The following is a 26,422-nucleotide window of genomic DNA, read 5'->3' as shown; positions in this document are numbered from 1 at the left end:
GGCTTCAGTGGTTCCTGTCTGGCTAGTGTCGGACAGGAGAGGGAAATCTACTCCAACAGACCCTGTTGCCATCTGTCCTGTATTGAGTGCTGAGAGTAAGTCCTGGCAGCCCTGGGCAAATGTCCAACCCTGCTTTGGACAATCATCAAAGACACATTTCTTCATGGGCCCCTAGAGGCCCTCATTGAATCATAGAATTTCTGAGCTAAAAAGTACATTCTAGTACGGCAGTTCCTAAAAAATTAAACATAGAATTACCGTATGACCCGACAATCTCACTTCTGGGTATATATCCAAAAGAATTGAAATCCGGGTCTAAAAGAGATATTTGTACACCCATGTTTATAACATTATTCACAATAGCCAAAAGGTGGAAACAACCCGAATGTCCATTGACGGGTGAATGATGACTGGATAAACAAAATGTGTTATATGCATACGATGGAGCATTATTCAGCCTTAAAGAGGAATGAAATTCTGATACATTCTACAAATTATATGAAACTTGAAGACATTATGCTAAATGAAATAAGCCAGAAACAAAAGGATAAATATGATCCCTTATATATGATTCCACTTACGTGAAGCACTTAGAGCAGTCAAATTCATAGAGATAGAAAACAGAATAGTGGTTCCCTGAGTTTGAGGGGAGAGGGAAATGGACAAGTATAGTTTCATGGGTATAGATTTTCAGATGGGGAAGATGAAAATGTTCTGGAGATGGATGGTGGTGATGACTGTACAACAATATGAATGTACTTAAATGCCACTAAACTGTACACCGAGAAATGGTTAAAATGGTAAATTTCATGTTATATTTATTTTACCACAATAAAAAATCCTTACCCTCATGGAGCTTACAATCTAGGAGAAAAAGAAAGATAATAAGCAATTAGAAATGTAAAATTTTTTAAAGTACAGTTTAGATCAGCTTTGGCCTGCCGTCATTTTTACAGATAAGAATTGAGAAGACAGAGAGAAGAGATAACAAGAGTCTACTCACTAAGACCCTGGTTGTCTGACTCCTGGGCCAGTGATGTTTCCATTGAACCATACTTCCTTTTTGAGGTACTTCTGTTACCTCTATTTTATCTAAGCTGTTCGATAATATACTGGAAAGAGAACAGGCTTTGGAACCTGGGTTCAAATTCCAGCTCCTAGAAGTTTGACCTTGAGATTTCCTTCTCTATAAAGTGGGAATAACTAAACCTACTTCATAAGGGTTCAGTGTAATCTGTTACACTTACACCTAGGTATGAAGTAAGTAGTCAATGAAGAACTCTCTGCCAAGTTCTTCAAATGCCTTCTCTGAATTTGTTGCTTATTTATGTTATGTTCAATGTGCTAATACTTTCAACCTAGCAATTTCTGCAAAGATATTCCTGTATTTGAGTTTTAATAAATCATTCTAGAAATACAGTTTGGATATGGAGAAGAATGATTCAGTTGAAAAACCTGGGACACAAGCCAGAAACACTCATTTGACCCTTATTTAGCTGGGAGAGAACTTTTAAAGTGTAAGTTTGGTAAAGAATTCAAAAGAGCTAACTTATTCCTTTTTCCAAAAAATAAAGCCAACTCTTTGATATTTCCACTAGCTATAAAAAACTCGAAGTCATACTCTATTTTTATTCTTAAAAGGCACTTATCTCTAAATAAAAACTATATAATGACATGGATTAGATATAAGTACAACCCTGGAAGATGAGTTGTGTCTCATCTCCCGAAAAGAATGGTGTTTCTGAGATCCAATATATTTAGAAAAATAGTCACGCTTATCAACTGTTAGCAGAGAATCACGGGGCATCACAGCTACCACCACCGTCCCCCTTCACCTGATTCTACAGCTTTCGCCACCTCTAAGAACTATAAGCCTAGTTATTTAATTATTCCCTCTGAGTTTAGCATCCTCTCCTACTTCTTCCTACCACATTTGAGGATAAAAGAGATCAGTTATTCCCAATTTACATAGGCCTCTAAAGAACTTCTCTTTATTGATTTGCCACAGCTCTTTATATTTTATGAGAAGATTTGTCTTATCCCCAGGTTAGAGAATTATGTTGACTATATAGTAATTGCATAGAAATTAATGCCTTGGGTTATATTTCTAAGCCTGAACAACTTATGTTGTCTTGTTAAACATACTGGCAATTTATTTTGGATTGTCCATCCTGTCCCTGCAGAAGCTACAGATAGCTCAACTGGGGAAGTTCAAGATCATTAAACAATATGACTTTGCATGAGGTCATCACTTTGTGAACAAAACATGGATCTTACATTTTAATGAACTTGCGTCTTAATCCTGGCTCTGCATCTTAATTGATTAAGTCATTTAACTCTCTGACACTTTTACCTCTTAAGTGAAAAGAGATAATAGATAATTATAAGGATTAAATGATAATTATATAAAACATCTAATGGAGTGATTGGTAAAGAAGTAAATACTTACATTAGTTATTCCACACATCAACTTGCTCTAATATTTTAAGTAGTACACACACACACAAACTAAAATCTGATTTTTATTTTTGATTATGGTTTTACTTGATTTCGAATTTCCACTAGACTTTTTTTTTTTTTCATCTTTACTGGAGTATAATTGCTTTACAATGTTGTGTTAGTTTCTGCTGTATAACAAAGTGAATCAGCTATATGTATACATATATCCCCATATCCCCTCCCTCTTGAGCCTCCCTCCCACACTCCCTATCCCACCCCTCTAGGTGGTCACAAAGCATCGAGCTGATCTCCCTGTGCTATGTGGCTGCTTTACACTAGCCATCCATTTTACACTGGTAGTGTATATATGTCAACGTCAATGCTACTCTCTTACTTTGTCCCAACTTCCCCATCCCCCGCTGTGTCCTCAAGTCCGTTCTCTACCTCTGCGTCTTTATTCCTGCCCTGCCACTAGGTTCATCAGTACCAGTTTGTTTTTTTGTTTTTATTTATTTTTGGCTGCGTTGGGTCTTCATTGCTGCATGCGGACTTTCTTTAGATGCAGTGAGTGGGGGCTACTCTTCGTTGCGGTGCATGTGCTTCTTATTGTGGTGTCTTCTCTTGTTGCAGAGCATGGGCTCTAGGTGCATGGGCTTCAGTAGTTGTGGTACATGGGCTCAGTAGTTGTGGCTCATGGACTCTAAAGCACAGGCTCAGTAGTTGTGGCCCAGGGCTTAGTTGCTCCACGGCACGTGGGATCTTCCCAGACCAAGGACTAAACCCATGTCACCTGCATTGGCAGGTGTATTCTTAACCACTGCACCACCAGGGAAGTCCCAGAACCATTTTTTAGATTCCGTACATATGTATTAGCATATAGTATTTGTTTTTCTCTTTCTGACTTACTTCACTCTATATGACAGACTCTACGTCCATCCACCTCATTACAAATAACTCAATTTCATTCCTTTTTATGGCTGAGTAATATTCCATTGTATATATGTGCCACATCATATTTATCCATTCATCTGTTGATGGACACTTAGGTTGCTTCCATGTCCTGGCTATTGTAAATAGTGCTGCAATGAACATTGTGGGTACATGTATCTTTTTAAATTATGGTTTTCTCAGAGTATATGCCCAGTAGTGGGATTGCTGGGTTATATGGTAGTTCTATTTTTAGTTTTTTAAGGAACCTCTGTACTGTTCTCCATGGTGGCTGTATCAGTTTACATTACCACCAACAGTGCAGGAGGGTTCCCTTACTCCACACCCTCTCCAGCATTTATTGTTTCTAGATTTTTTGATGATGGTCGTTCTGACTGGTGTGAGGTGATACCTCATTGTGGTTTTGATTTGCATTTCTCTAATGATTAGTGATGTTGAGTATATTTTCATGTGTTTGTTGGCAATCTGTATGTCTTCTATGGAGAAATGTGTATTTAGGTCTTCTGCCCATTTTTGGATTGGGTTGTTTGTTTTTTTGATATTGAGCTGCATGAGTTGCTTGTATATTTTGGAGATTACTCCTTTGTCAGCTGCCTTGTTTGCAAATATTTTCTCCCATTCTGAGGGTTGTTTTTTCGTCTTGTTTATGGTTTCCTTTGCTGTGCAAAAACTTTTAAGTTTCATTAGGTACCATTTGTTTTTTTGTATGTTTATTTCCATTTCTCTAGGAGGTGGGTCAAAAAGGATCTTGCTGTGATTTATGTCATAGAATGTTCTGCTTATATTTTCCTCTAAGAGTTTTACAGTGTCTGGCCTTACATTTAGGTGTTTAATCCATTTTGAGTTTATTTTTGTGTATGGTATTAAGAAGTGTTCTAATTTCATTCTTTTACATGTAGCTGTCCAGTTTTCCCAGCACCACTTATTGAATAGGCTGTCTTTTCTCCATTTTATATTCTTGCCTCCTTTATCAAAGATAAGGTGACCATATGTGCGTGGGTTTATCTCGGGCTTTCTATCCTGTTCCATTGATCTATATTTCTGTTTTTGTGCCAGTACCATAGTGTTTTGATTACTGTAGCTTTGTAGTATAGTCTGAAGTCAGGGAGTCTAATTCCTCCAGCTCCGTTTTTCGTTCTCAAAATTGCTTTGGCTATTTGGGGTCTTTTGTGTTTCCATACAAATGATGAAATTATTTGCTCTAGTTCTGTGAAAAATGCCATTGGTAATTTAATAGGGATTGCATTGAATTTGTAGATTGCTTTGGGTAGTATAGTCATTTTCAGTGTTGATTCTTCCAATCCAACAACATGGTATATCTCTCCATCTGTTGGTACCATCTTTGATTTCTTTCATCAGTGTCTTATAGATTTCTGCATTCAGGTCTTTTGCCTCCTTAGGTAGGTTTATTCCTAGGTATTTTATTCTTTTTGTTGCAATGGCAAATGGGAGTGTTTCCTTATTTTCTCTTTCTGATTTTTTTGTTGATAGTGTATAGGAATGCAAGAGATTTCTGTGCATTAATTTTGTATCCTGCTACTTCACCAAATTCATTGATTAGCTCAAGTGGTTTTTTCTTGGCATCTTTAGGATTTTCTATGTATAGTATCATGTCGTCTGCAAACGGTGACAGTTTTACTTTTTTTCCAAATGGGATTCCTTTCATTTCTTTTTCTTCTCTGATTGCCGTGGCTAAAACTTCCAAAACTATATGTTTAATAATAGTAGTGAGAGTGTACGCCCTTGTCTTGTTCCTGATCTTAGTGGAAATGGTTTCAGTTTTTCACCATTGAGAATGTTGTTGACCATGGGTTTGTCATATATGGCCTTTATTATGTTGAGGTAAGCTCCCTCTATGCCTACTTTCTGGAGATTTTTATCATAAATGGATGTTGAATTTTGTTGAAAGCTTTTTCTGCATCTACTGAGATGATCATATGGTTTTTATTCTTCATTTGTTAATATGGTGTATCACTTTGATTGATTTGTATATGTTGAAGAATGCTTGCATTCCTGGGATAAACCCCACTTGATCATGGTGCATGATCCTTTTAATGTGCTGTTGGATTCTGTTTGCTAGTATTTTGTTAAGGATTTTTGCATCTATGTTCATCAGTGATATTGGCCTGTAGTTTTCTTTCTTTGTGACATCCTTGTCTGGTTTTGGTATCAAGATGATGTGGCCTCATAGAATGAGTTTGGGAGTGTTCCTCCCTCTGCTATATTTTGGAAGAGTTTGAGAAGGATAGATGTTAGCTCTTCTCTAAATGTTTGATAGAATTCGCCTGTGAAGCCATCGAGCCCTGGGCTTTGTTTGTTGGAAGATTTTTAATCACGGTTTCAATTTCAGTGCTTGTGATTGGTCTGTTCATATTTTCTATTTCTTACTGGTTCAGTCTTGGAAGGTTGTACGTTTCTAAGAATTTGTCCATTTCTTTCAGGTTGTCCATTTTATTGGCATATAGTTGCTTGTAGTAGTCTCTCCTGATCCTTTGTATTTCTGCAGTGTCAGTTTTACTTCTCCTTTTTTTGTTTCTAATTGTGTTGATCTGAGTCTTCTCCCTTTTTTCCCTGATGAGTCTGGCTAATGGTTTGTCAATTTTGTTTATCTTCTCAAAGAACCAGCTTTTAGTTTTATTGAGTTTTGCTTTTGTTTCCTTCATTTCTTTTTTTTTTAATTAATTAATTTATTTATTTTTGGCTGCATTGGGTCTTCGTTGCTGCACGCAGGCTTCCTCCAGTTGTGGTGAGTGGGGGCTACTCTTCATTGCAGTGCGCTGGCTTCTCATTGCAGTGACTTCTCTTGTTGTGGAGCACAGGCTCTAGGTGTGCGGGCTTCAGTAGTTGTGGTGCCTGGGCTTGGTAGTTGTGGCTCATGGGCTTAGATGATCCACAGCATGTGGGATCTTCCTGGACCAGGGCTCGAACCCATGTCCCCTGCATTGGCACTGTACCACCAGGGAAGCCCTCCTTCATTTCTTTTTCATTTATTTCTGCTCTGATCTTTATGATTTCTTTCCTTCTGCTAACTTTGAGGGTTTTTTGTTCTTCTTTCTCTAATTGTTTTAGGTGTAAGCTTAGGTTGTTTATTTGAGATTTTTCTTGTTTATTGAGGTAGAATTGTATTGCTATAAAGTTCCTTCTTAGGACTGCTTTTGCTGCATCCCATACGTTTTGGGTCATCGTGTTTTCATTGTCATTTGTTTCTAGGTATTTTTTGATATCCTCTTTGATTTCTCCAGTGATCTCTTGGTGGTTTAGTAGCATACTGTTTAGCCTCCATGTGTTTGTGTTTTTTACAGGTTTTTTTCCTGTAATTGATATCTAGTCTCATAGCGTTGTGGTCAGAAAAGATGCTCAATATGATTTCAATTTTCTTAAATTTACTGAGGCTTGATTTGTGACCCAAGATGTGATCTGTCTTGGAGAATGTTCTGTTTGCACTTGAGAAGAAAGTGTATTCTGTTGTTTTTGAATGGAATGTCCTATAAATATCAATTAAGTCCATTTGGTCTAATGTGTTTAAAGCTTGTGTTTCCTTATTAATTTTCTGTTTGGATGATCTGTCCATTGGTGTAAGTGGGGTATTAAAGTCCCGTACTATTTTGTGTTACTGTCGATTTCCCCTTTTATGGCTGTTAGCATTTGCCTTATGTATTGAGGTGCTTCTATGTTGGGTGCATAGATATTTACAATTGTTATATCTTCTTCTTGGATTGATCCCTTGATCATTATGTAGTGTCCTTCCTTGTCTCTTATAATAGTCTTTATTTTAAAGTCTATTTTGTCTGCTATGAGTATTGCTTTTTGAATTTCCACTAGACTTTTAAAATATTATTATAAATTATAACTCCTTTCTGACAAGATAGGGTGCTTTCAGGGTTCCATGGCTATATCCCACTTCTGAAACATTATGATATAATTTAGTACTATTTCTAATTTTAAAATGTTTTCTAGAATGTTAATTGGTAGAATTTCTAACTTTTCTTACATTAATATTTTACAACCATAAAATGAATAAAGAAGTATTTCTTTACCAAGATCATAACAAGATTACTAGCATCTGAAGTATAGCTAAAATACAAGTGACTAAGCTGAGGAAGAATGTTCACATTAACAAATAGCTGTATCTCAGGACTTCCCTGGTGGTCCAGTGGTAAAGAATCTGCCTTCCAATGCAGGGGACGTGGGTTCGATCCCTGGTCGGGAAACTAAGATGTCACATGCTGCGGGGCTACTAAGCCTGTATGCTGCAACTACTGAGCCTGCACGCCTCACCTAGAGAACCCGCGTGCCACAAGCTACAGAGCCCATGCGCTGTGTAGAGAGAAAATCCATGTGCCACAACTAGAGAAAAGCCTGTGCACCACAACTAGAGAGAAGCCCTTGTGCCACAACAAAAGATCCTATGTGCTGCAACTAAGACCGGATGCAACTAAAAAATATAAATAAATAAATAAACAAATAGCTATATCTTTCATGCCAGATGTGAAAATGTGGAATGTTTAGTTAAATTTAAGCCAAAATTTCAACATGAAAATTAGTATTGTATTATTACTATTATAATTTCTCATTATTTTCATGGGAATATCCTACTGGTTTTATCATTGTTGCTCCAGAAGGAATCAGAAAGAGTATAATAAAATATCATTATTATGTTTTGAGGTAAGCTTCTCTATGCCAGGTACTATGGTGGGTACTAAATACACAAAGATTTTTTTTTTTTAAGATGTTGGGGGTAGGAGTTTATTAATTAATTAATTTATTTTTGCTGTGTTGGGTCTTCGTTTCTGTGCGAGGGCTATCTCTAGTTGTGGCAGGCGGGGGCCACTCTTCATCGCGGTGCGCGAGCCTCTCACTATCGCGGCCTCTCTTGTTGCAGAGCACAGGCTCCAGATGCGCAGGCTCAGTAGTTGTGGCTCACGGGCATAGTTGCTCCGCGGCATGTGGGATCCTCCCAGACCAGGGCTTGAACCTGTGTCCCCTGCATTAGCAGGCAGATTCTCAACCACTGCACCACCAGGGAAGCCCCACAAAGATTTTTAAGAGAGAAAGAGAGGAGGGTGGAAGGGAAGGAGAGGGGGGAAAGAGAGGGAAAGGAAGAGGAAAAGAACTCTGCCTTTTATAGTGGACAGAGATAAAAATACTAAGAGTGTGACTCAGGCTCCTCACTGTTGAAGTGGGAGTTTACAGGTAAGCAAGGGGTAGAGGCTAAATGATCCATGTGGTAATGAATTAGAATTGAAACCATGGGTATGAACTCATGTTTAGCTTAATATAGATACAGATGGTTGCATATAGAAATACTTGTAAATAGATATGTGTACATATACACACATAATTTCCCTGCTTTGTCACCTTAGGAGGCCAAGGAACAATGACACCCAAGTAACAGCGAGCATACCTAGTACCTAACTCTTAGTTTCTAACACAGTTCTCCAGTGAAAGGAACCAGAAGTCCTTGGAGAAACAGCTGATTCTAAGACAGGGCAGGAAACATACAAGATGAGCCTGGAGCATCTTGTATGTGAGATATAAGTAAGGAAGTGATGAACAAACAAATAAAAAACCACACACACAATGATGACAGCACATCAAATGGACACAGGAACCAACTGAAAGAGCTCCCTGTGGCCAAAGCTGGAACAGTTAGAGCAACAAAATAAAATAATATTGAATTATAAAATAAATATCTGTGAGTACATACTGATAGAATAATTGGCCAAATAATTTGAATGTAATAACTAGAAGAGGAAGAGACAAATTTGTGCAGAAGAATTCCACATAAGTTATACAGCTATTCTGCCCTCAGGAGGTGAAGCTAACTCCCCACTCTTTAAGTATGGGTTGCACATTGTGACTTCTTTTCAAAGAGGGCAGTTTGGAAAGTGGGGAAAAAAAAGAGTAACTTTACAGTGGAGAAATCTGGTGAACACTACCTCAGCCAGATGTTCAAGGTCAACATCAATAGTCATAGGTCATGTAGATCAAATGTACTCTCCATATGATATGAGGAAAATGACACTTTATCTCTGTGGTTTTCCTCCCCCAAATTCGAAATCTCAGTCTGTTCATGAGAAAAACAGATAAATCCCAACTGAGAAACATTTTACAAAATGTTTCAAAACTGTGAAGATCATCAAAAACAAGGAAAGTCTGAGAAATTGTCACAGCCAAGAGGAGCCTAAGGAGACGTAATGAGTAAATGTTCTGTAGTGTCCTGAATGGAATCCTGGAACAGAAGAAAGACGCTAAGTATAAACTAAGGAAATCTGAATAAACTATGGACTTAAGTTTATAATAACGTGTCAGTATTGGTTCATTACTTGTAACAAATGTATCATACCAACTTTTTTTTGGCTGCATTGGGTCTTCATTGCTGCGCGTGGGCTTTCTCTAGTTGTGGCGAGCGGGGACTACTCTTCATTGCGGTGTGCGGGCTTCTCATTGTGGTGGCTTCTCTTGCTGTGGAGCCGGGGCTCTAGGCGCGTGGGCTTCAGTAGTTGCAGCACACGGGCTCAGTAGTTGTGGCACGCGGGCTCTAGGGCGCAGACCCAGTAGTTGTGGCACATGGGCTTAGTTGCTTCGCGGCATGTGGGATCTTCCAGGACCAGGTTTTGAACCCGTGTCCCCAGCATTGGCAGGTGGATTCTTAGCCACTGTGCCACCAGGAAAGTCCCTCATAGCAACTTAAGATATTAATAAGAGGGGAAACTGGGTTATAGTATATAGGCAACTCTCTATATATTGTAATTATATACAATATATAAATATATAATAATTATACATTTATATATTATAATTATATATATGTAATTTTTCTGTAAATCTAAAAGTATTCTAAGGCAAAAGTTTGTTTAAGAATACTAACATAGGACTTCCCTGGTGGCACAGTGGTTAAGAATCCACCTGCCAAATGCAGGGGACATGGAGGAGCCCTGGTCCGGGAGGATCCCACATGCTGTGGAGCAACTAGGCCCGTGCGCCACAACTACTGAGCCTGCACTATAGAGCCCGCACTCTAGAGCCCGCAAGCCACAACTACTGAAGCCCATGCACCTAGAACCCGTGCTCCGCAACAAGAGAAGCCACTGCAATGAGAAGCCTGTGCACCACAATGAAGAGAAGCCCCTGCTCGCTGCAACTAGAAGAAAAAAAAAAAGCCCACGTGCAGCAACAAAGACCCAATGCAGCCAAAAATAAATAAATAAATAAATTTATAAAAAATAAAAGGACCAAAGCAAAAAAAAAAAAAATGCTAACAAAATTTTAATACCGTACAATGAATGCAATGTAGGAATAAAAGCATATGAACTGTGGGAGAAAAGTGTGAGAGGAAAAAAAGAATTCCAAAATGATCCTTAAATACTTTGACTTAAAAAGAAGATCAGGACTTCCCTGGTAGTGCAGTGGTTGAGAGTCCGCCCGCCGATGCAGGGGACGCGGGTTCGTGCCTTGGTGCGGGAGGATCCTACGTGCCGCGGAGCGGCTGGGCCCGTGAGTAATGGGCGCTGGGCCTGCGCGTCCGGGGCCTGTGCTCCACAGCGGGAGAGGCCACAGCAGTGAGAGGCCCGAGTACCAAAAAAAAAAAAAAAATCAAATGCTCTTTTGTATCATGTCTTTAAATTTATCCATGTGTGTAATGTATATATTTTGGGTATTTCAACTTACAACACATTATATTATACAGTTCTTGCTGCTCATGTTAACTTCAGTATTTTTAAAGACCAAACCAAATCCTTTGTTTTTTTTTTTGTTTTTTTTTTACAATAATAAGCCACAATTCTATATTTAGCGAAGCATGACCTCCTCTCTTTTCAACATTTAATCTAGAAAAATAAACAGTTTGGGCATCAATTGTATAAATAAAAAATATCTTAATAACCCAGATACACTAACCTTACTACACGGAATTACCTTGAATATTCATGCCTTATGTGCTTTTTTTCAGGGTGTTCCCTACTCTTAAAATGCTTGTCTCTCTCACATTTTTTCTAAGTTCAAAATCTTGGCTTAGCTTTCAAGGTCACCTCAAATATTTCCTCTACCAGGAAGCCTCACCTGGTTCCCCAAGGATGATAGCTGCTCATTGCTGTGAGTGGTCGGTACTGTGTGTCCCTCCATTATCCCATGGACTTAATTTACAACTGTTGTTTATAGGTGTTTCTCCCGTTTGGCTGTAAACTTCTTAAGAGCAAGGTCAGAATCATGGCTCCTCTTGGTCTCTGCACAGTGTCTGACACCCATTCATTCATCCAAAACCATTTATTGCACGCCCACCATTCAATACCATGGAATGAACTGGAGGGAGAAAATTACAGAGAAAAATTAACAACTAAATGTTAATGTTGGAAAATCTTTCTAATCCAGCAAAGCTCAGAAAAAAAAAAAAAAGAGGAGAAAAATATTGAAACAGATCCAGTTTACTGAAAGCATTAACAGAAGCATTATATCACAGAACTGATGTGTTTTTATCACTGGTGTATATGCTTCTAGGTAAAGGGCAAAGCTTCTATCGCTTTGCCCATTTTCCGTGATCTGGGACCCCTGTGGTTTGTGTACAGAAAGCTGGTAGGCTCAGGGCAAGTAAAATAAATTGAATCAATGTTCATTTTCAAAAGAATACATGAACGAGCAGTCATTTAGGGGAAGGAAAAAGAAAAAAATGGTTTTTTCGTGTCAGAGGCCCGAAGTCCAACTTGGACTGTCAAGCTACTGCACAGGTTCTTACAAACGATCTTTTTCCCTTTTGAAACTTTCTGTTAAAACAAAACAAGGTGCTGTCTCAATGTATACGTTACAGCTAGATTGATTTCCAATAGAACCATTTTTTGTGTATGCGCTCTTATGGAATTCTTGATTTCTGCCTTCTCTAGTATTGATTAATTTAAATTCAATTTTTCAATGCCAAAAAAATATTTTTAATTACCATTTTCAAACAATTTCTGGTAGGGCAATTTTAAGTGGATATTGTGCTCTATTCTATTCTATGAAGTCTTTCCCTGTCAGTGGCAGGCCTCCTGGTCTTTTCCACTGAACTTTCAAGCACTCTTTATATCTCATGATCCACTCACCCACAGAATGCAGAAATGATTTCTGATTTCATGCAAGATTTTGAATGCTTAAATTTCCCCCAAACAGCTAACAACATGAAAACTAGTCCTCTTTTATACCAATGGTTCAGAATCACACAGAAAGTTATTATTTATTAAGATTTCTAAATATGTTTCTAAATTGCCCTGTGGCTTTATTGTTTGGTTTCCAATGTCGTCTTCTCTAATCTATCATTGGCCACCCTCCCTTAACTCTTCCAAACTCTTTCCCAAAAGCCTGTTATTCCTTCACACCTGAGCCCTGATGGTGCACAGATAAGCTTCCCCCGTCCCCACAATTCTCTAGGGAACCCCATGCACTCTCATGGGTTGGGACTGACTCTACCACCTTATTAGGGTTCCCATCAGCTTTTAATAAACTCTAGTCCATTTCCATTTTTAATAGTAGGGCATAATTAATCTATTTATTTTCAAAATATTTCATTTAACATGTCAGATTAATTCTGAAACAATAAATACCCCATGAGCTATCGATATGACTCTACAGATTTAAAAATTCCCAGTATGGTAGAGCCTAAAGCATCCCAACGTGGCAACAGTTTGGCTGAGTTCAAATCCTGGTTCTGCCACAGATAGGGCAAACTTGAGCAATTTTTTCTGGATCCCTGAGCATCATTCATCTCTCCAGAAACTCTCTTTAGAGCATCTATTGCGTGCCACGTGCCAAGGTCATAGCGGTGAACAAGGCAGTCACAGTGGTTCACTAAGTTGACCCTTTAATGGGCTAAGATTCCTCATACTTAAAATAGAAACAGTAACACCCATCTTGTAGGGTTGTAAAAATCGAATGGCTCCTAAACATGGCTCCTCAGCATCTCTGCTCTATGCCACCACCACCATGCTCCCCCACTTTCTTGTTCCTAAAGGATGATCTCTTTAAGTTTCCCTGCTGAAGCTCTTCAAGATGAAATAACCTTTTTGAACCAGGACAGTTCACAGGAAGCCACCCCCTGGCCAGAGTTATTCTGGGGGTTGTTTCTGGGGCCTCTGTACAACCAAGAGAACAGTGCCCCTGGTCATGGCACACCATCACTGCCCAGAAAATGCCTCGGTTTCCTTCACCCATTTGTTTATGCTTCCCAGGTTATTTCAAAGTTCCCAATCATATGGAAATGACACCTATCTCCATTTCTATTGGTAAGAGGTTTTTTCCTCCCCTGCAAGTTGCTTGGAGACTTCTCATCCATTGTTAATCAAAAGAAAAAGAGGAATAGAATACAGCTTGCTTAAAGCAGCTACATTTAAATCCACATTCCATGAAATGGATCTACTCCCAAATCCATAGTTGTTTGAAGTTATTAGCTCACAGACTGAAAACTAAAGAATGTATTTCTAAAGATGTTTGTATGTTGAAGTATAAGGTGTAACTCTGGGAAGAATCTAATGTTTAATGCTATGTGTATTTGTTTCTAGATTCTGTTAGAAGTTGTGTAGCAAAGCTGTTCTTCACTTGCTCCCTAAAGGGTCATTATTGCCTCTACAGTAAATCCAGTTTTATTCTCATCAGCCAAGAACCTCAGCCGTGGATCCAGATCATGTTCCTATTTCAGCAGGTGTGTATAATTCACATTCATCGTGGCTCCTTGATGAGAACAACTCACATTTTGATGTGAATCAAATTGTATATGAATATAAAAAACAGCATTGATTTTTCTTCCTTTTCTTGAAATAACGATCTTTACTAATCTTCTAACTAACGATCTTTACTAAACTTCTACTTTACTAACTAACTACTCTACTTTACTAACTAATTAATCTTCTAACTAACGATCTTTACTAAACTTCTACTTTACTAATGTTTTTCAAATGGGTTTCATCTTTGGCTTTGTTCTTAACAGTTGTCAGTTTTCCAAAAACAAACCAAGAAAACTTGATTTTACTTTTGCCCCTTCAGTCTTATTTTATTGACTTAGTCTGATTATTTGTTTTTCTCTTTGAGCAAACTCACCAAAAAACATGTTTATGCTGCTTTTCTTCTTTGTTCTTTTTACTATAATGTTTCCTTTCTTCTTCCACACCTTTGATATTATGTGATCTGGATGAAGCCTGACTTTGAGGTAAATAAAAATCAAATCTTTGACATGATAGTTACAAACCCAGTGCTAGCCTTGTATGCTGGGCCAGACTCTTCCCCTTCTCTGTCAGTTTATGCCTTCATGCAGTTCTCAAATTAACAGATTCCAGTCTAAATGGACCTCTTTGGAATGATGATTAATTAAATCAGGTCCTGTTCTTCTTTAAGTGAAAGATCATATGCTGTATAAGTTTCTGATAATAATCAAGAAATTCCCAGATGTGTCCACATTTTTTTTAACTTTTTATTTTATATTGGAGTATAGCTGATTAACAACGTTGTGATAGTTTCAGGTGCACAGCAAAGCATGTGTGTACATTTTGGGTTTCACAATCAATCTGTAACTGCTCTTAACCTTTTTAAATCTGTGGGCAACTTACTCAGGGTATAAGATCCTCTGCCTTTTCCCACTCAGTATAAAAAGAAGCTCATCTTGAGGATAACAATAAGATTTTTCTAGGGAAAAAAATTGTTATTCACTTACTAAATAGAAACTTTGTACACAAAGACCACCTAGAGAGTCTTATAAGTCAATGTTTGGACAGTCATTGACATAGAAAATGGGATTTTACAAGGCAAAATCATTATTTTATTATACCTCACACATAAAGGATAATATATATGGTATTTTATATGTGTGTGTGTATAATTTTGTGACTTTTATGTTCTATATGTTTTTATAAAATTGTTCCCTTGAATTGAGACACTTCTCACATTCATAGATGTAACACCACAACATGTAAATAACTGTTAAACACATAATTGGTTAGTAAACATACAAACAGTTTAAATCTTCCTTTGAAAATTTTAGAACCTAGGGGCAGGACAGGAATAAAGATGCAGACGTAGAGAATGGACTTGAGGACACGGGGAGGGGGAATCAAGCTCCACCTGGGACGAAGTGAGAGGGTAGCACTGACATGTATACAGTACCAAATGTAAAATAGATAGCTAGTGGGAAGCAGCCACATAGCACAGGGAGATCAGCTTGTGACCACCTAGAGGGGTGGGGTAGGGAGGGTGGGAGGGAGATGCAAGAGGGAGGAGATATGGGGATGTATGTATATGTATATAGCTGATTCACTTTGTTATACAGCAGAAACTAACACACCATTGTAAAGCAATTATACTCCAATAAAGATGTTAAAAAATGTTTCTTTTCATTGGCTTGAATGATATATATGTAAATGTGATTCTTTTTTTACATTGACAATCTCATTTTCCCAAACTGAGAATATCTTAAAGCTCTAAGAATATTCAGCCATTACACATTTTATAACCGAAAATGTTTGTGTTTCCCCAACCCCCCCACTCATACTGTTCACATCTGAGCAATTGAACAATGAACTCTTGGTTATTTCATGTCTATTCTTCATGATTTACTCTGTATAAATAAACTTGATATTTGTACTCTGTACTCTCTTGGTATTTGTTTTAATTTTATACCTTAATTCTCAGATCTTTGAAAAATAAATATATATATTAATATTAACCATTTTCCAATTAAGTAACATGCTTGAGAAATGATTGAAGTAAATACTACATTACAAAGGTTAGGCATATTTATAGAGATCAATATCAGCTGTCTTAAAAATCCTATTTATGGGCTTCCCTGGTGGCGCAGTGGTTGGGGGTCTGCCTGCCAATGTGGGGGACGCGGGTTCGTGCCCTGGTATGGGAGGATCCCACATGCTGCGGGGCAGCTGGGCCCGTGGGCCATGGCCGCTGGGCCTGCGCGTCCAGAACCTGTGCTCCGCAACGGGAGAGGCCACAGTGGTGAGAGGCCCGCATACCGCAAAAAAAAAAAATCCTATTTATGTTAAATTTTCTGTTAAGAAATAAAAAACATGAAATGTACCATATGTTTGATCTTCAAGACAGGTTTCCCTGTAGCTTTATTTAAATTTAAACCCTTTTTAAGTTCAGACCAAGCCTAATAGTGCTTTGCAGTCAATCAAACAATAAGGACAAGAGATAACATGTCACGTTTCTCTCATTAATGCCCTTTCAGAGCCTATTTCCTGAGCCCCTGTCTATACAGAGCCGTTCTGTGCAATTTCTCAGAGCTCTGTGGGAGAAGACCCAGACAGAGGGTGCTCACAGCTTTGAAACAGCCATGATGGAGTCCACATTCCCACAGCAGAAGGTAAATGCTTTTTTCCTTGGACATGTTATTTTAAACCAAGATTCAAGATTAGCTTGAAACAGTTTGCCTTTTCTTGATAGTTCAGTTTTTTCCCTTCATTCCTTTATTTTCTTTTATTATTAGAAAACACTAAGTAATGATTTACATGTCATGCTATAGTGGACTCAGGACCTAGAGATATCAGTAGACAAGGTCACTGCCCTTTGAGGCTCCCAGACTGACATAATACTGCCCACTCAGAGCCACACAAAAACCACACACATGGTATGGAATAGAAAACATTTTACAAAAGAAGACAGACAACTCTAGGACTGAAAAGGAAAGAGCATTGGGGAATCAAGCTCCAGCTTCTTTAGTGCTTTTCATTTCATCCTTTGATACTTCCTCTCATAACCTTGCCCTCTGTTGTCACCACAAAGCTAGAAAGGGAAGACAAGGTGAACAGGAAGGTCAGGGTGGGAAAGAGCTCTGTTGAGGCAGACAAGAATGATGTGAGACAGAGCATTTTAGGAGTGTGGAAACAGGGGCATCACTCTCAGAACACAGTTGGCCGAGATCTCCCGAGCAGGCCCTTGAACTGGGAAAGAACCAAAATGTGGAGCTACGCCTATCCAGTCAACAGAGTGTAACCAGAAGTGGACGTTCACTGCCGTGATCAGATCTGCCCATGAGAAAGGTCACAGGCCTGGCTATGGAGAGAATGATTAGAGGAAGCCTGACTGGAGACAGGAAGACTACAAAGGAAGCAACTACTGTAGTCAGGTAGGAAATGAAGGCCTGAGCTAAAGTTGGAAGTTGTAGGAAGAGGATGGATTCAAGAGCCATTAAAGAAACAGAATCAACAGGACTTGGTCCTTATAAGGAAATTGAAAGAACCAAGGATGACTCCAGGTGCATTGTGTGGCCAATGGATGATGGCACCATCTTGAAAAAGAGAGACCACAAAGGAAGCTGATGTGGAGGAAGAAGATAAATCATTCTGGCTTACATGTTTTGAGTGTGAGTGGTTTGTGTAGATAACCAGATGGTAATGGTGGTTGAATTGCCACTGTGGACCTCAGGAAGAAGGACATGACTGGAGATAATGGATTTGGGAGTCAAAGATAGCACTTGATGTGATGACAGTAGACTGGATAACTCAGGAAGAACATGGATAATGAGAATAGAGAATGGTTATTGATCTCTCCTTAGTAAATTGCCAGCTTCTGTAAGTCCTTCTCATACTCAGAGATCCTGATTATCCTTATTTTGCCTTCAAGAAAGCCCAGTAATAAGCATTGGATGCTTACTGATCAAACCAGAGATTCTGAGAGTATATGATCATGGTCTTTGTCCTTGTTTTACTATTGAGAAGGGGAACAAACATACTAATATTAAATAAACTCAAAGTACAAACAACTAGCAAATTAATCAAAAGCTGTTACATTGTGAAACATAACTCAATACCTCTTAAGTGCTGAAGGATTGTGAAAAGATGAGAAATGGGTGTGATTAATCAGAAGTTTAGTTAGTATGGTCTGTAACACACTGAAGCCACACCCAATTATTGCATCACTATTTTTTGGCTTTGGTTTAAGAATTAGACATGTAGTATTAAGAATAAAAGAAATGCCATAGTTGCATCAATGCAAACTAGAATGGAATTCTTTGCATATTTCCTGCAAATTTTAAAGTTTTGTATCATGTTTAAAGACAATGCCTCAAATTCTTATAAATGTTTCATAGTGAACTGTAGTTTAACTAGAGAGAACTTGTAAATTAAACCTCAGCAGACTGCTTCAAGTCCTAAGAGGTTGAAAAAAAACCCCAGAACTTCACAAACCAGTTTTGTGCATGCTCACAAGTATACTTATTCATATTTCTTCTATTTCATACCAATAAATATTCCTCTAGGGAAAAATTAACTGCAAACCAAAATGTTTTATAAATTTTTAAAACTCTATAATTTGGTTTATTCATAACTAATAGAAAAACTTTGATGTCTGGAATGTGCACTGTGTGACAAAGTTTATCAACCTGGGTATTTCTCAATCAAATTGATTTTCTACTCTCTTTATTTTATGAAGTGTTCTTCCCATGAAATTCACAACAGCTGTGAGAATGGTCCAAAGTTTGCTTTCTTTTCACCATATGTGCCAGTCTGTACATACACTAGTGATTTGAAAATGATGGGCATGTGTGTATCTGTTGCTGTGATAGAATTAATACTGCAGCCAACTGGATTCAGGTATAGAAGAAAGGAAGACACTTCTGAGAAAATGCCTAAATCTTTAGAATATAATGCTCTGGAGAGTTTGTTATTGAGAATTCATTTTAATAAAATCTTGGAATTTTAGAATTGAAAATCAACGGTAAGTTATCTATTAATTTGTAAAGTGCTTGAGGGCAAGGGATGCACTATGTTTACCATTATATTTCCAGGGTCACACAGTGCCTGGCACGTGGTAGGCTCTCAGTAAATGATGAGTATCAATTGAATAAGTAAATAAATTCTGTCACTTTCCAGATGTTAAAATTGGAAGCATAGGGACCTGTCGTAGGTCACCTACCTAATCAGGTTCAGAGCTAGAGCACAAGCATACACCATGGTGACACTGGGTCCACCACCAATATATCTGGGTTTTCTCTACTCTGGCTTGTAAAATTACAGTTCTCTGCCTCTTGAAGTAAGCCTTGATCAGCCAATGATATATGAGAAGGGATATGTGTCACTCCAGGCAGAAGCTTTTCAAAGCCAGTGTTCCATTCTCCATCTTCCCTTTCTTACCCTACCATGGGGACTGCAGAAGCAAATGTTGATATTGAGTTGTCAGAAGACGGACAAAACCTGGATCCCCAAACTACCACATAGAGGACTGCTGCTCTGGAGAGACACCCAGACCCACCACACACTTCGCATGATGAAGGAACCATCTTCTGTTTTGTTAAAGACAGAAGTTTTGGTGTTTGTTATGGGAGTATAACCTATCTATCTTGACTACTTTTCTTAATTTTAAATAGTAATAAAAACATTTTTTAAAAACTTGGATTAATGGAAAGATATGCCCTTCTCATGGATTAATGGAAAGATATGCCCTTCTCGTGGCTAGGAACACTGATTACACAAATGGAAATTTTCTCTCAAATCATAAATACAATTTATTTCCAATCATAATAGCAACAAAATTTCTTCATGGAGTTTGACAAAGTGATCCTAGATTTGAAAATAACCAAAACAGTTCTGCAAAAGAACAGAGAGGAGAAAATTTTTCTACTAGGAAATGAAAACTTATTCTAAAAGCACAATAAGATGAGGAGGTGATTATTGCTGTAGGGATAAATTAATACTAATAAGGAATAAAGAGTCCAGAGATAGTTCCAAGCATATATGGACACTTGGTAGATGATAGAAAGGAGATTTCCAATCAGTGAGGAGAAAATAAAATATTTTAAAAATAATATGGGGGACATGTGACTTTTCAGATGGAAAAGATAAAATTAGATCCCACCCAGACACTATAATAAATAAACTAACTCTAGATAAAGCTCTAAATGTAATCAATGAAACTTTACAACAAGTAGAAGAAAATACCCATAGTTGTCTTTGTGACTTCAGGATAAGAAAGAATTTCAGACATAAGTAAACAGAAATCATAAAGGAAATATGAATAGATTCGAGTACTTAAAAAGTTTAAATTTCTGTATGACAAATTACACCACAACAAAGTTAAAAGGCAAGCACAACCTGGGAGAAGTTATTTAAAATATGTGTAAGGGCCCTGAACCAAGATGGTGGAGTAGAAAGACGTGCTTTCCCTCCCTCTTGTGAGAACACCAGAATCACAACTAGCTGCTGGACAATCATCGACAGGAAGTTGCTGGAACACACCAAAAAAGATACCCCACATACAAAGACAAAGGAGAAGCGACAGTGAGACGGTAGGAGGGGCGCAATCACAATAAAATCAAATCCCATAACTGCTGGGTGGGAAACTCACAGACTGGAGAACACTTATACCACAGAAGTCCACCCACTGGAGTGACGGTTCTGAGCCCCACATCAGGCTTCCCAACCTGGGGGTCCAGCAATGGGAGGAGGAATTCCTAGAGAATCAGACTTTGAAGGCTAGTGGGATTTGATTACAGGACTTCGACAGGACTGGGAGAAACAGAGACTCCACTCCTGGAGGGCACACACGAAGTAGTGTGCACATCGGGACCCAGGGGAAGGAGCAGTGACTCCATAGGAGACTGAACCAGACCTACCTGCTAGTGTTGGAGGGTCTCCTGCAGATGTGGGGGGTGGCTGTGGCTCACCATGGGGACAAGGACACTGGCAGCAGAAGTTCTGGGAAGTACTCCTTGGCGTGAGCCCTCCCACAGTCTGTCATTAGCCCCACCAAAGAGCCCAGGTAGGTTCCAGTGTTGGGTTGCCTCAGGCCAAACAACCAACAGGGAGGGAACCCAGCCCCACCCATCAGCAGTTAAGTGGATTAAACTTTTACTGAGCCCTGCGCACCAGAACAACAGTCAGCTCCACCCACCACCAGTCTCTCCCATCAGGAAACTTGCACAAGCCTCTTGGATAGCATCATCCACCAGAGGGCAGACAGCAGAAGCAAGAACTACAATCCTGCAGCCTGTGGGAAAAAAAAAAACACATTCAAAGAAAGATAGACAAGAAGAAAAGGCAGAGGGCTATGTACCAGATGAAGGAACAAGATAAAACCCCAGAAAAACAACTAAATGAAGTGGAGATAAACAACCTTCCACAAAAAGAATTCAGAATAATGATAGTGAAGATGATCCAGGACCTCGGAAAAAGAATGGATGCAAACATCGAGAAGATGCAAGAAATGTTTAACAAAGACCTAGAAGAATTAAAGAACAAGCAAACAGAGATGAACAATACAATAACTAAAATGAAAACTACACTAGAAGGAATCAATAGCAGAATAACTGAGGCAGAAGAACGGATAAGTGACCTGGAAGACAGAATGGTGGAATTCACTGCTGCAGAACAGAATAAAGAAAAAAGAATGCAAATAAATGAAGAGAGCCTAAGAGACCTCTGGGACAACATTATTCACAACAACATTCACATTATAGGGGTTCCAGAAGGAGAAGAGAGAGACAAAGGACCAGAGAAAATATTTGAAGATATTATAGTTGAAAACTTCCCTAACATGGAAAAGAAAATAGCCACCCAAGTCCAGGAAGCTTAGAGAGTCCCATACAGGATAAACCCAAGGAGAAACACACCGAGATACATACTAATCAAACTGGCAAAAATTAAAGACAAAGAAAAAGTATTGAAAGCAGCAAGGGAAAAATGACAAATAACATGCAATAGAACTCCCATAAGGTTAACAGCTGATTTCTCAGCAGAAACTCTACAAGCCAGAAGGAAGTGGCATAATATACTTAAAGTGATGAAAGGGAAGAAGCTACAACCAAGATTCCTCTACCTGGCAAGGATCTCATTCAGATTCGATGGAGAAATCAACAGCTTTACAGTTAAGCAAAAGCTAAGAGAATTCAGCACCACCAAACCAGCTCTACAACAAATGCTGAAGGAACTTCTCTATGTGGGAAACACAAGAGAAGAAAAGGACCTGCAAAAACAAACCCAAAACAATTAAGAAAATGGTCATAGGAACATACATATCGATAATTACCTTAAACGTGAATGGATTACATGCTCCAACCAAAAGACACAGGCTTGCTGAATGGATACAAAAAAAAGGCCCATCCATATGCTGTCTACAAGAGACCCACTTCATACCTAGGGACACATACAGACTGAAAGTGAGGGGATGGAAAAAGGTATTCCATGCAAATGGAAATCAAAAGAAAGCTGGAGTAGCAATACTCATATCAGATAAAATAGACTTTAAAGTAAAGAATGTTACAAGAGACAAGGAAAGATACTACATAATGACCAAGGGATCGATCCAAGAAGAAGGTATAACAATTATAAATATATATGCACCCAACATAGGAGCACCTCAATACATAAGGCAACTGCTAATGGCTATAAAAGAGGAAATCGACAGTAATGCAATAATAGTGGGGGACTTTAGAACCTCACTTACACAAAAGGACAGATCATCCAAAATGAAAATAAATAAGGAAACAGAAGCCTAAATGACACAATAGGCCAGATAGATTTAATTGATATTTATAGGACATGCCATCCAAAAACAGCAGATTACACTTTCTTCTCAAGTGCACACGGAACATTCTCCAGGATAGATCACATCTTGAGTCACAAATCAAGCCTCAGAAAATTTAAGAAAATTGAAATCATATCAAGCATCTTTTCTGACTACAACGCTATGAGATTAGAAATGAATTACAGGGAAAAAAACGTAAAAAACACAAACACATGGAGGCTAACAATATGTTACTATATAACCAAGAGATCACTGAAGAAATCAAAGAGGAAATCAAAAACTACCTAGAGACAAATGACAATGAAAAGACGACGATCCAAAACCTATGGTATGCAGAAAAAGCAGTTCTAAGAGGGAAGTTTATAGCTATACAAGCCTACCTCAAGAAACAAGAACAATCTCAAATAAACAATCTAACCTTACACCTAAAGGAACTAGAGAAAGAAAAACAAACGAAACCCAAAGTTAGCAGAAGGAAAGAAATCATGAAGATCGGAGCAGAAATAAATGAAATAGAAACAAAGAAAACAATAGCAAAGATCAATAAAACTAAAAGCTGGTTCTTTGAGAAGATAAACAAAATTGATAAACCATTAGCCAGATTCATCAAGAAAACGAGGGAGAGGACTCAAATCAATAAAATTAGAAATGAAAATGGAGAAGTTACAACAAACACCACGGAAATAGAAAGCATCCTAAGAGACTACTACAAGTAACTCTATGCCAATAAAATGGACAACCTGGAAGAAATTGTCAAATTCTTAGAAAGGTATAACCTTCCAAGACTGAACCAGGAAGAAATAGAAAATATGAACAGACCAATCACAAGTAATGAAATTGAAACTGTGATTAAAAATCTTCCAACAAACAAAAGTCTAGGACCAGATGGCTTCACAGGTGAATTCTATCAAACATTTAGAGAAGAGCTAACACCCATCCTTCTCAAACTCTTCCAAAAAATTGCAGAGGAAAGAACACTCCCAAATTCATTCTATGAGGCCACCATCACACTGATACCAAAACCAGACAACTACAATAAAGGAAAATTACAGACCAATATCACTGATGAATATAGATGCAAAAATCCTCAACAAAATACTAGCAAACAGAATCCAACAACACATTGAAAAGATCATACACCATGATCAAGTGGGATTTATCCCAGGGATGCAAGGATTCTTCAATATACACAAATCAATCAGTGTGATACACCATATTAACAAATTAAAGAGTAAAAACCATGTGATCATCGCAATAGATGCAGAAAATGCTTTTGACAAAATTCAACACCAATTTATGATAAAAACTCTCCAGAAAGTGGGCATAGAGGGAACCTAACTCAACCTAATAATGCTATATATGACAAGCCCACAGCAGACATCATTCTCAGTGGTGACAAACTGAAAGCATTTCTTCTAAGATCAGGAACAAGACAAGGATGTCCACTCTCACCACTATTATTCAACATAGTTTTGGAAGTCCTAGCCACAGCAATCAGAGAAGAAAAAGAAATAAAAGGAATACAAATTGGAAAAGAAGAAGTAAAACTGTCACTGTTTGCAGATGACATGATACTATACATAGAGAATCCTAAAAATGCCACCAGAAAACTACTAAAGGTAATCAATGAATTTGGTAAAGTTGCAGGATACAAAATTAATGCACAGAAATCTCTTGCATTCCTATCCACTAATGATGAAATATCTGAAAGAGAAATTAAGGAAACACTCCCATTTACCATTGCAACAAAAAGAATAAAATACCTAGGAATAAACCTACCTAGGGAGAGAGAAGGCCTGTATGCAGAAAACTATAAGACACTAATGAAAGAAATTAAAGGTGATTCCAACCAATGGAGAGATATACCATGTTCTTGGATTGGAAGAATCAATACTGTGAAAATGACTATACTACCCAAAGCAATCTACAGATTCAATGCAATCCCTATCAAATTACCAATGGCATTTTTTATAGAACTAGAACAAAAAATCTTAAAATTTGTATGGAGACACAAAAGACCCCGAATAGCCAAAGCAGTCTTGAGGGAAAACTCCGGAGCTGGAGGAATCAGACTTCCTGACTTCAGACTATACTACAAAGCTACAGTAATGAAGACAATATGGTACTGGCACAAAAACAGAAACAGATCAATGGAACAAGATAGAAAGCCCAGAGATAAACCCATGCACCTATGATCAACTAATCTATGACAAAGGAGGCAAGGATATACAATGGAGAAAAGACAGTCTCTTCAATAAGTGGTGCTGGGAAAACTGGACAGCTACATGTAAAAGAATGAAATTAGAACACTCCCTAACACCATACATAAAAATAAAGTCAAAATGGATTAGAAACCTAAATATAAGACTGGACACTATAGAACTCTTAGAGGAAAACATAGGAAGAACACTCTTTGACATAAATCACAGCAAGATCTTTTTTGACCCACCTCCTAGAGTAATAAAAACAAAAATAAACAAATGGGACCTAATGAAACTTAAACGCTTGCGCAGCAAAGGAGACCATAAACAAGACGAAAAGACAACCCTCAGAATGGGAGAAAATATTTGCAAACAAATCAACAGACAAAGGATTAATCTCCAAAATATATAAACAGTTCATGCAGCTCAATAGTAAAAAAACAAACAGCCCAATCCAAAAATGGGCAGAAGACCTAAATAGACATTTCTCCAAAGAAGACATACAGATGGCCAAGAACCACATGAAAAGCTGCTCAACATCACTAATCATTAGAGAATTTCAAATCAAAACTACAATGAGGTATCACCTCACACCAGTTAGAATGGGCATCATCAGAAAATCTACAAGCAACAAATGCTGGAGAGGGTGTGGAGAAAAGGAACCCTCTTGCACTGTTGGTGGGAATGTAAATTGATACAGCCACTATGGAAAACAGTATGGAGGTTCCTTAAAAAACTAAAAATAGAATTACCATATGATCCAGCAATGCCATTACTGGGCATATACCCAGAGAAAACCATAATTCAAAAAGACCTATGCACCCCAGTGTTCACTGCAGCACTGTTTACAATAGCCAGGACATGGAAGCAACCTAAATGCCTATCGACAGACGAATGGATAAAGAAGATGTGGTACATATATACAATGGAATGTTTCTCAGCCATGAAAAGGAACAACATTGGGTCATTTGTAGAGACATGGATGGATCTAGCGACTGTTATACAGAGTGAAGTAAATCAGAAAGAGAAAAACAAATATCGTATATTAACACATGTATGTGGAACCTAGAAAAATGGTACAAATGAACCGGTTTGCATGGCAGAAGTTGAGACATAGATGTAGAGAACAAATATATGGACACCGAGGAGGGAAAGCTGTGAGGGGGTGGTGGTGGGATGAATTGGGAGATTGGGATTGACATGTATACACTGATGTGTATAAAATTGATGACTAATAAGAACCTACTGTATAAAAAATAAATAAAATTAAAAATTAAAATAAATAAATAAATAAAATAAAATATATGTAACACACAAAACTCTCCTACACATCAACAAGGAAGAGA

General features: G+C 38.1%; 1 protein-coding gene across 16 annotated transcripts in view; it reads left to right on the top strand.

Annotated features, from left to right (window-relative positions):
* Positions 1 to 26,422, top strand: part of VEPH1 (ventricular zone expressed PH domain containing 1) — a 713,106-nt gene that overhangs the window by 633,416 nt on the left and 53,268 nt on the right. For 15 of the 16 annotated variants that reach the window (XM_079923356.1, XM_079923366.1, XM_079923362.1 and 12 more), the window contains 2 exons: positions 13,914 to 14,053; positions 16,586 to 16,720. In XM_079923356.1, coding sequence (XP_079779482.1) covers positions 13,914 to 14,053; positions 16,586 to 16,720 — 275 coding nt within the window. The remainder of the gene's footprint in view (positions 1 to 13,913; positions 14,054 to 16,585; positions 16,721 to 26,422) is intronic. The other variant, XM_079923359.1, reaches the window with a different exon arrangement.

This window comes from Stenella coeruleoalba (genome assembly GCF_951394435.1).
Source record: "Stenella coeruleoalba genome assembly, chromosome: 5".
NCBI lineage: Eukaryota > Metazoa > Chordata > Mammalia > Artiodactyla > Delphinidae > Stenella > Stenella coeruleoalba.
Note: the sequence above shows the minus strand (reverse complement) of the source record. Positions and strands in the feature narration are given on the sequence as shown.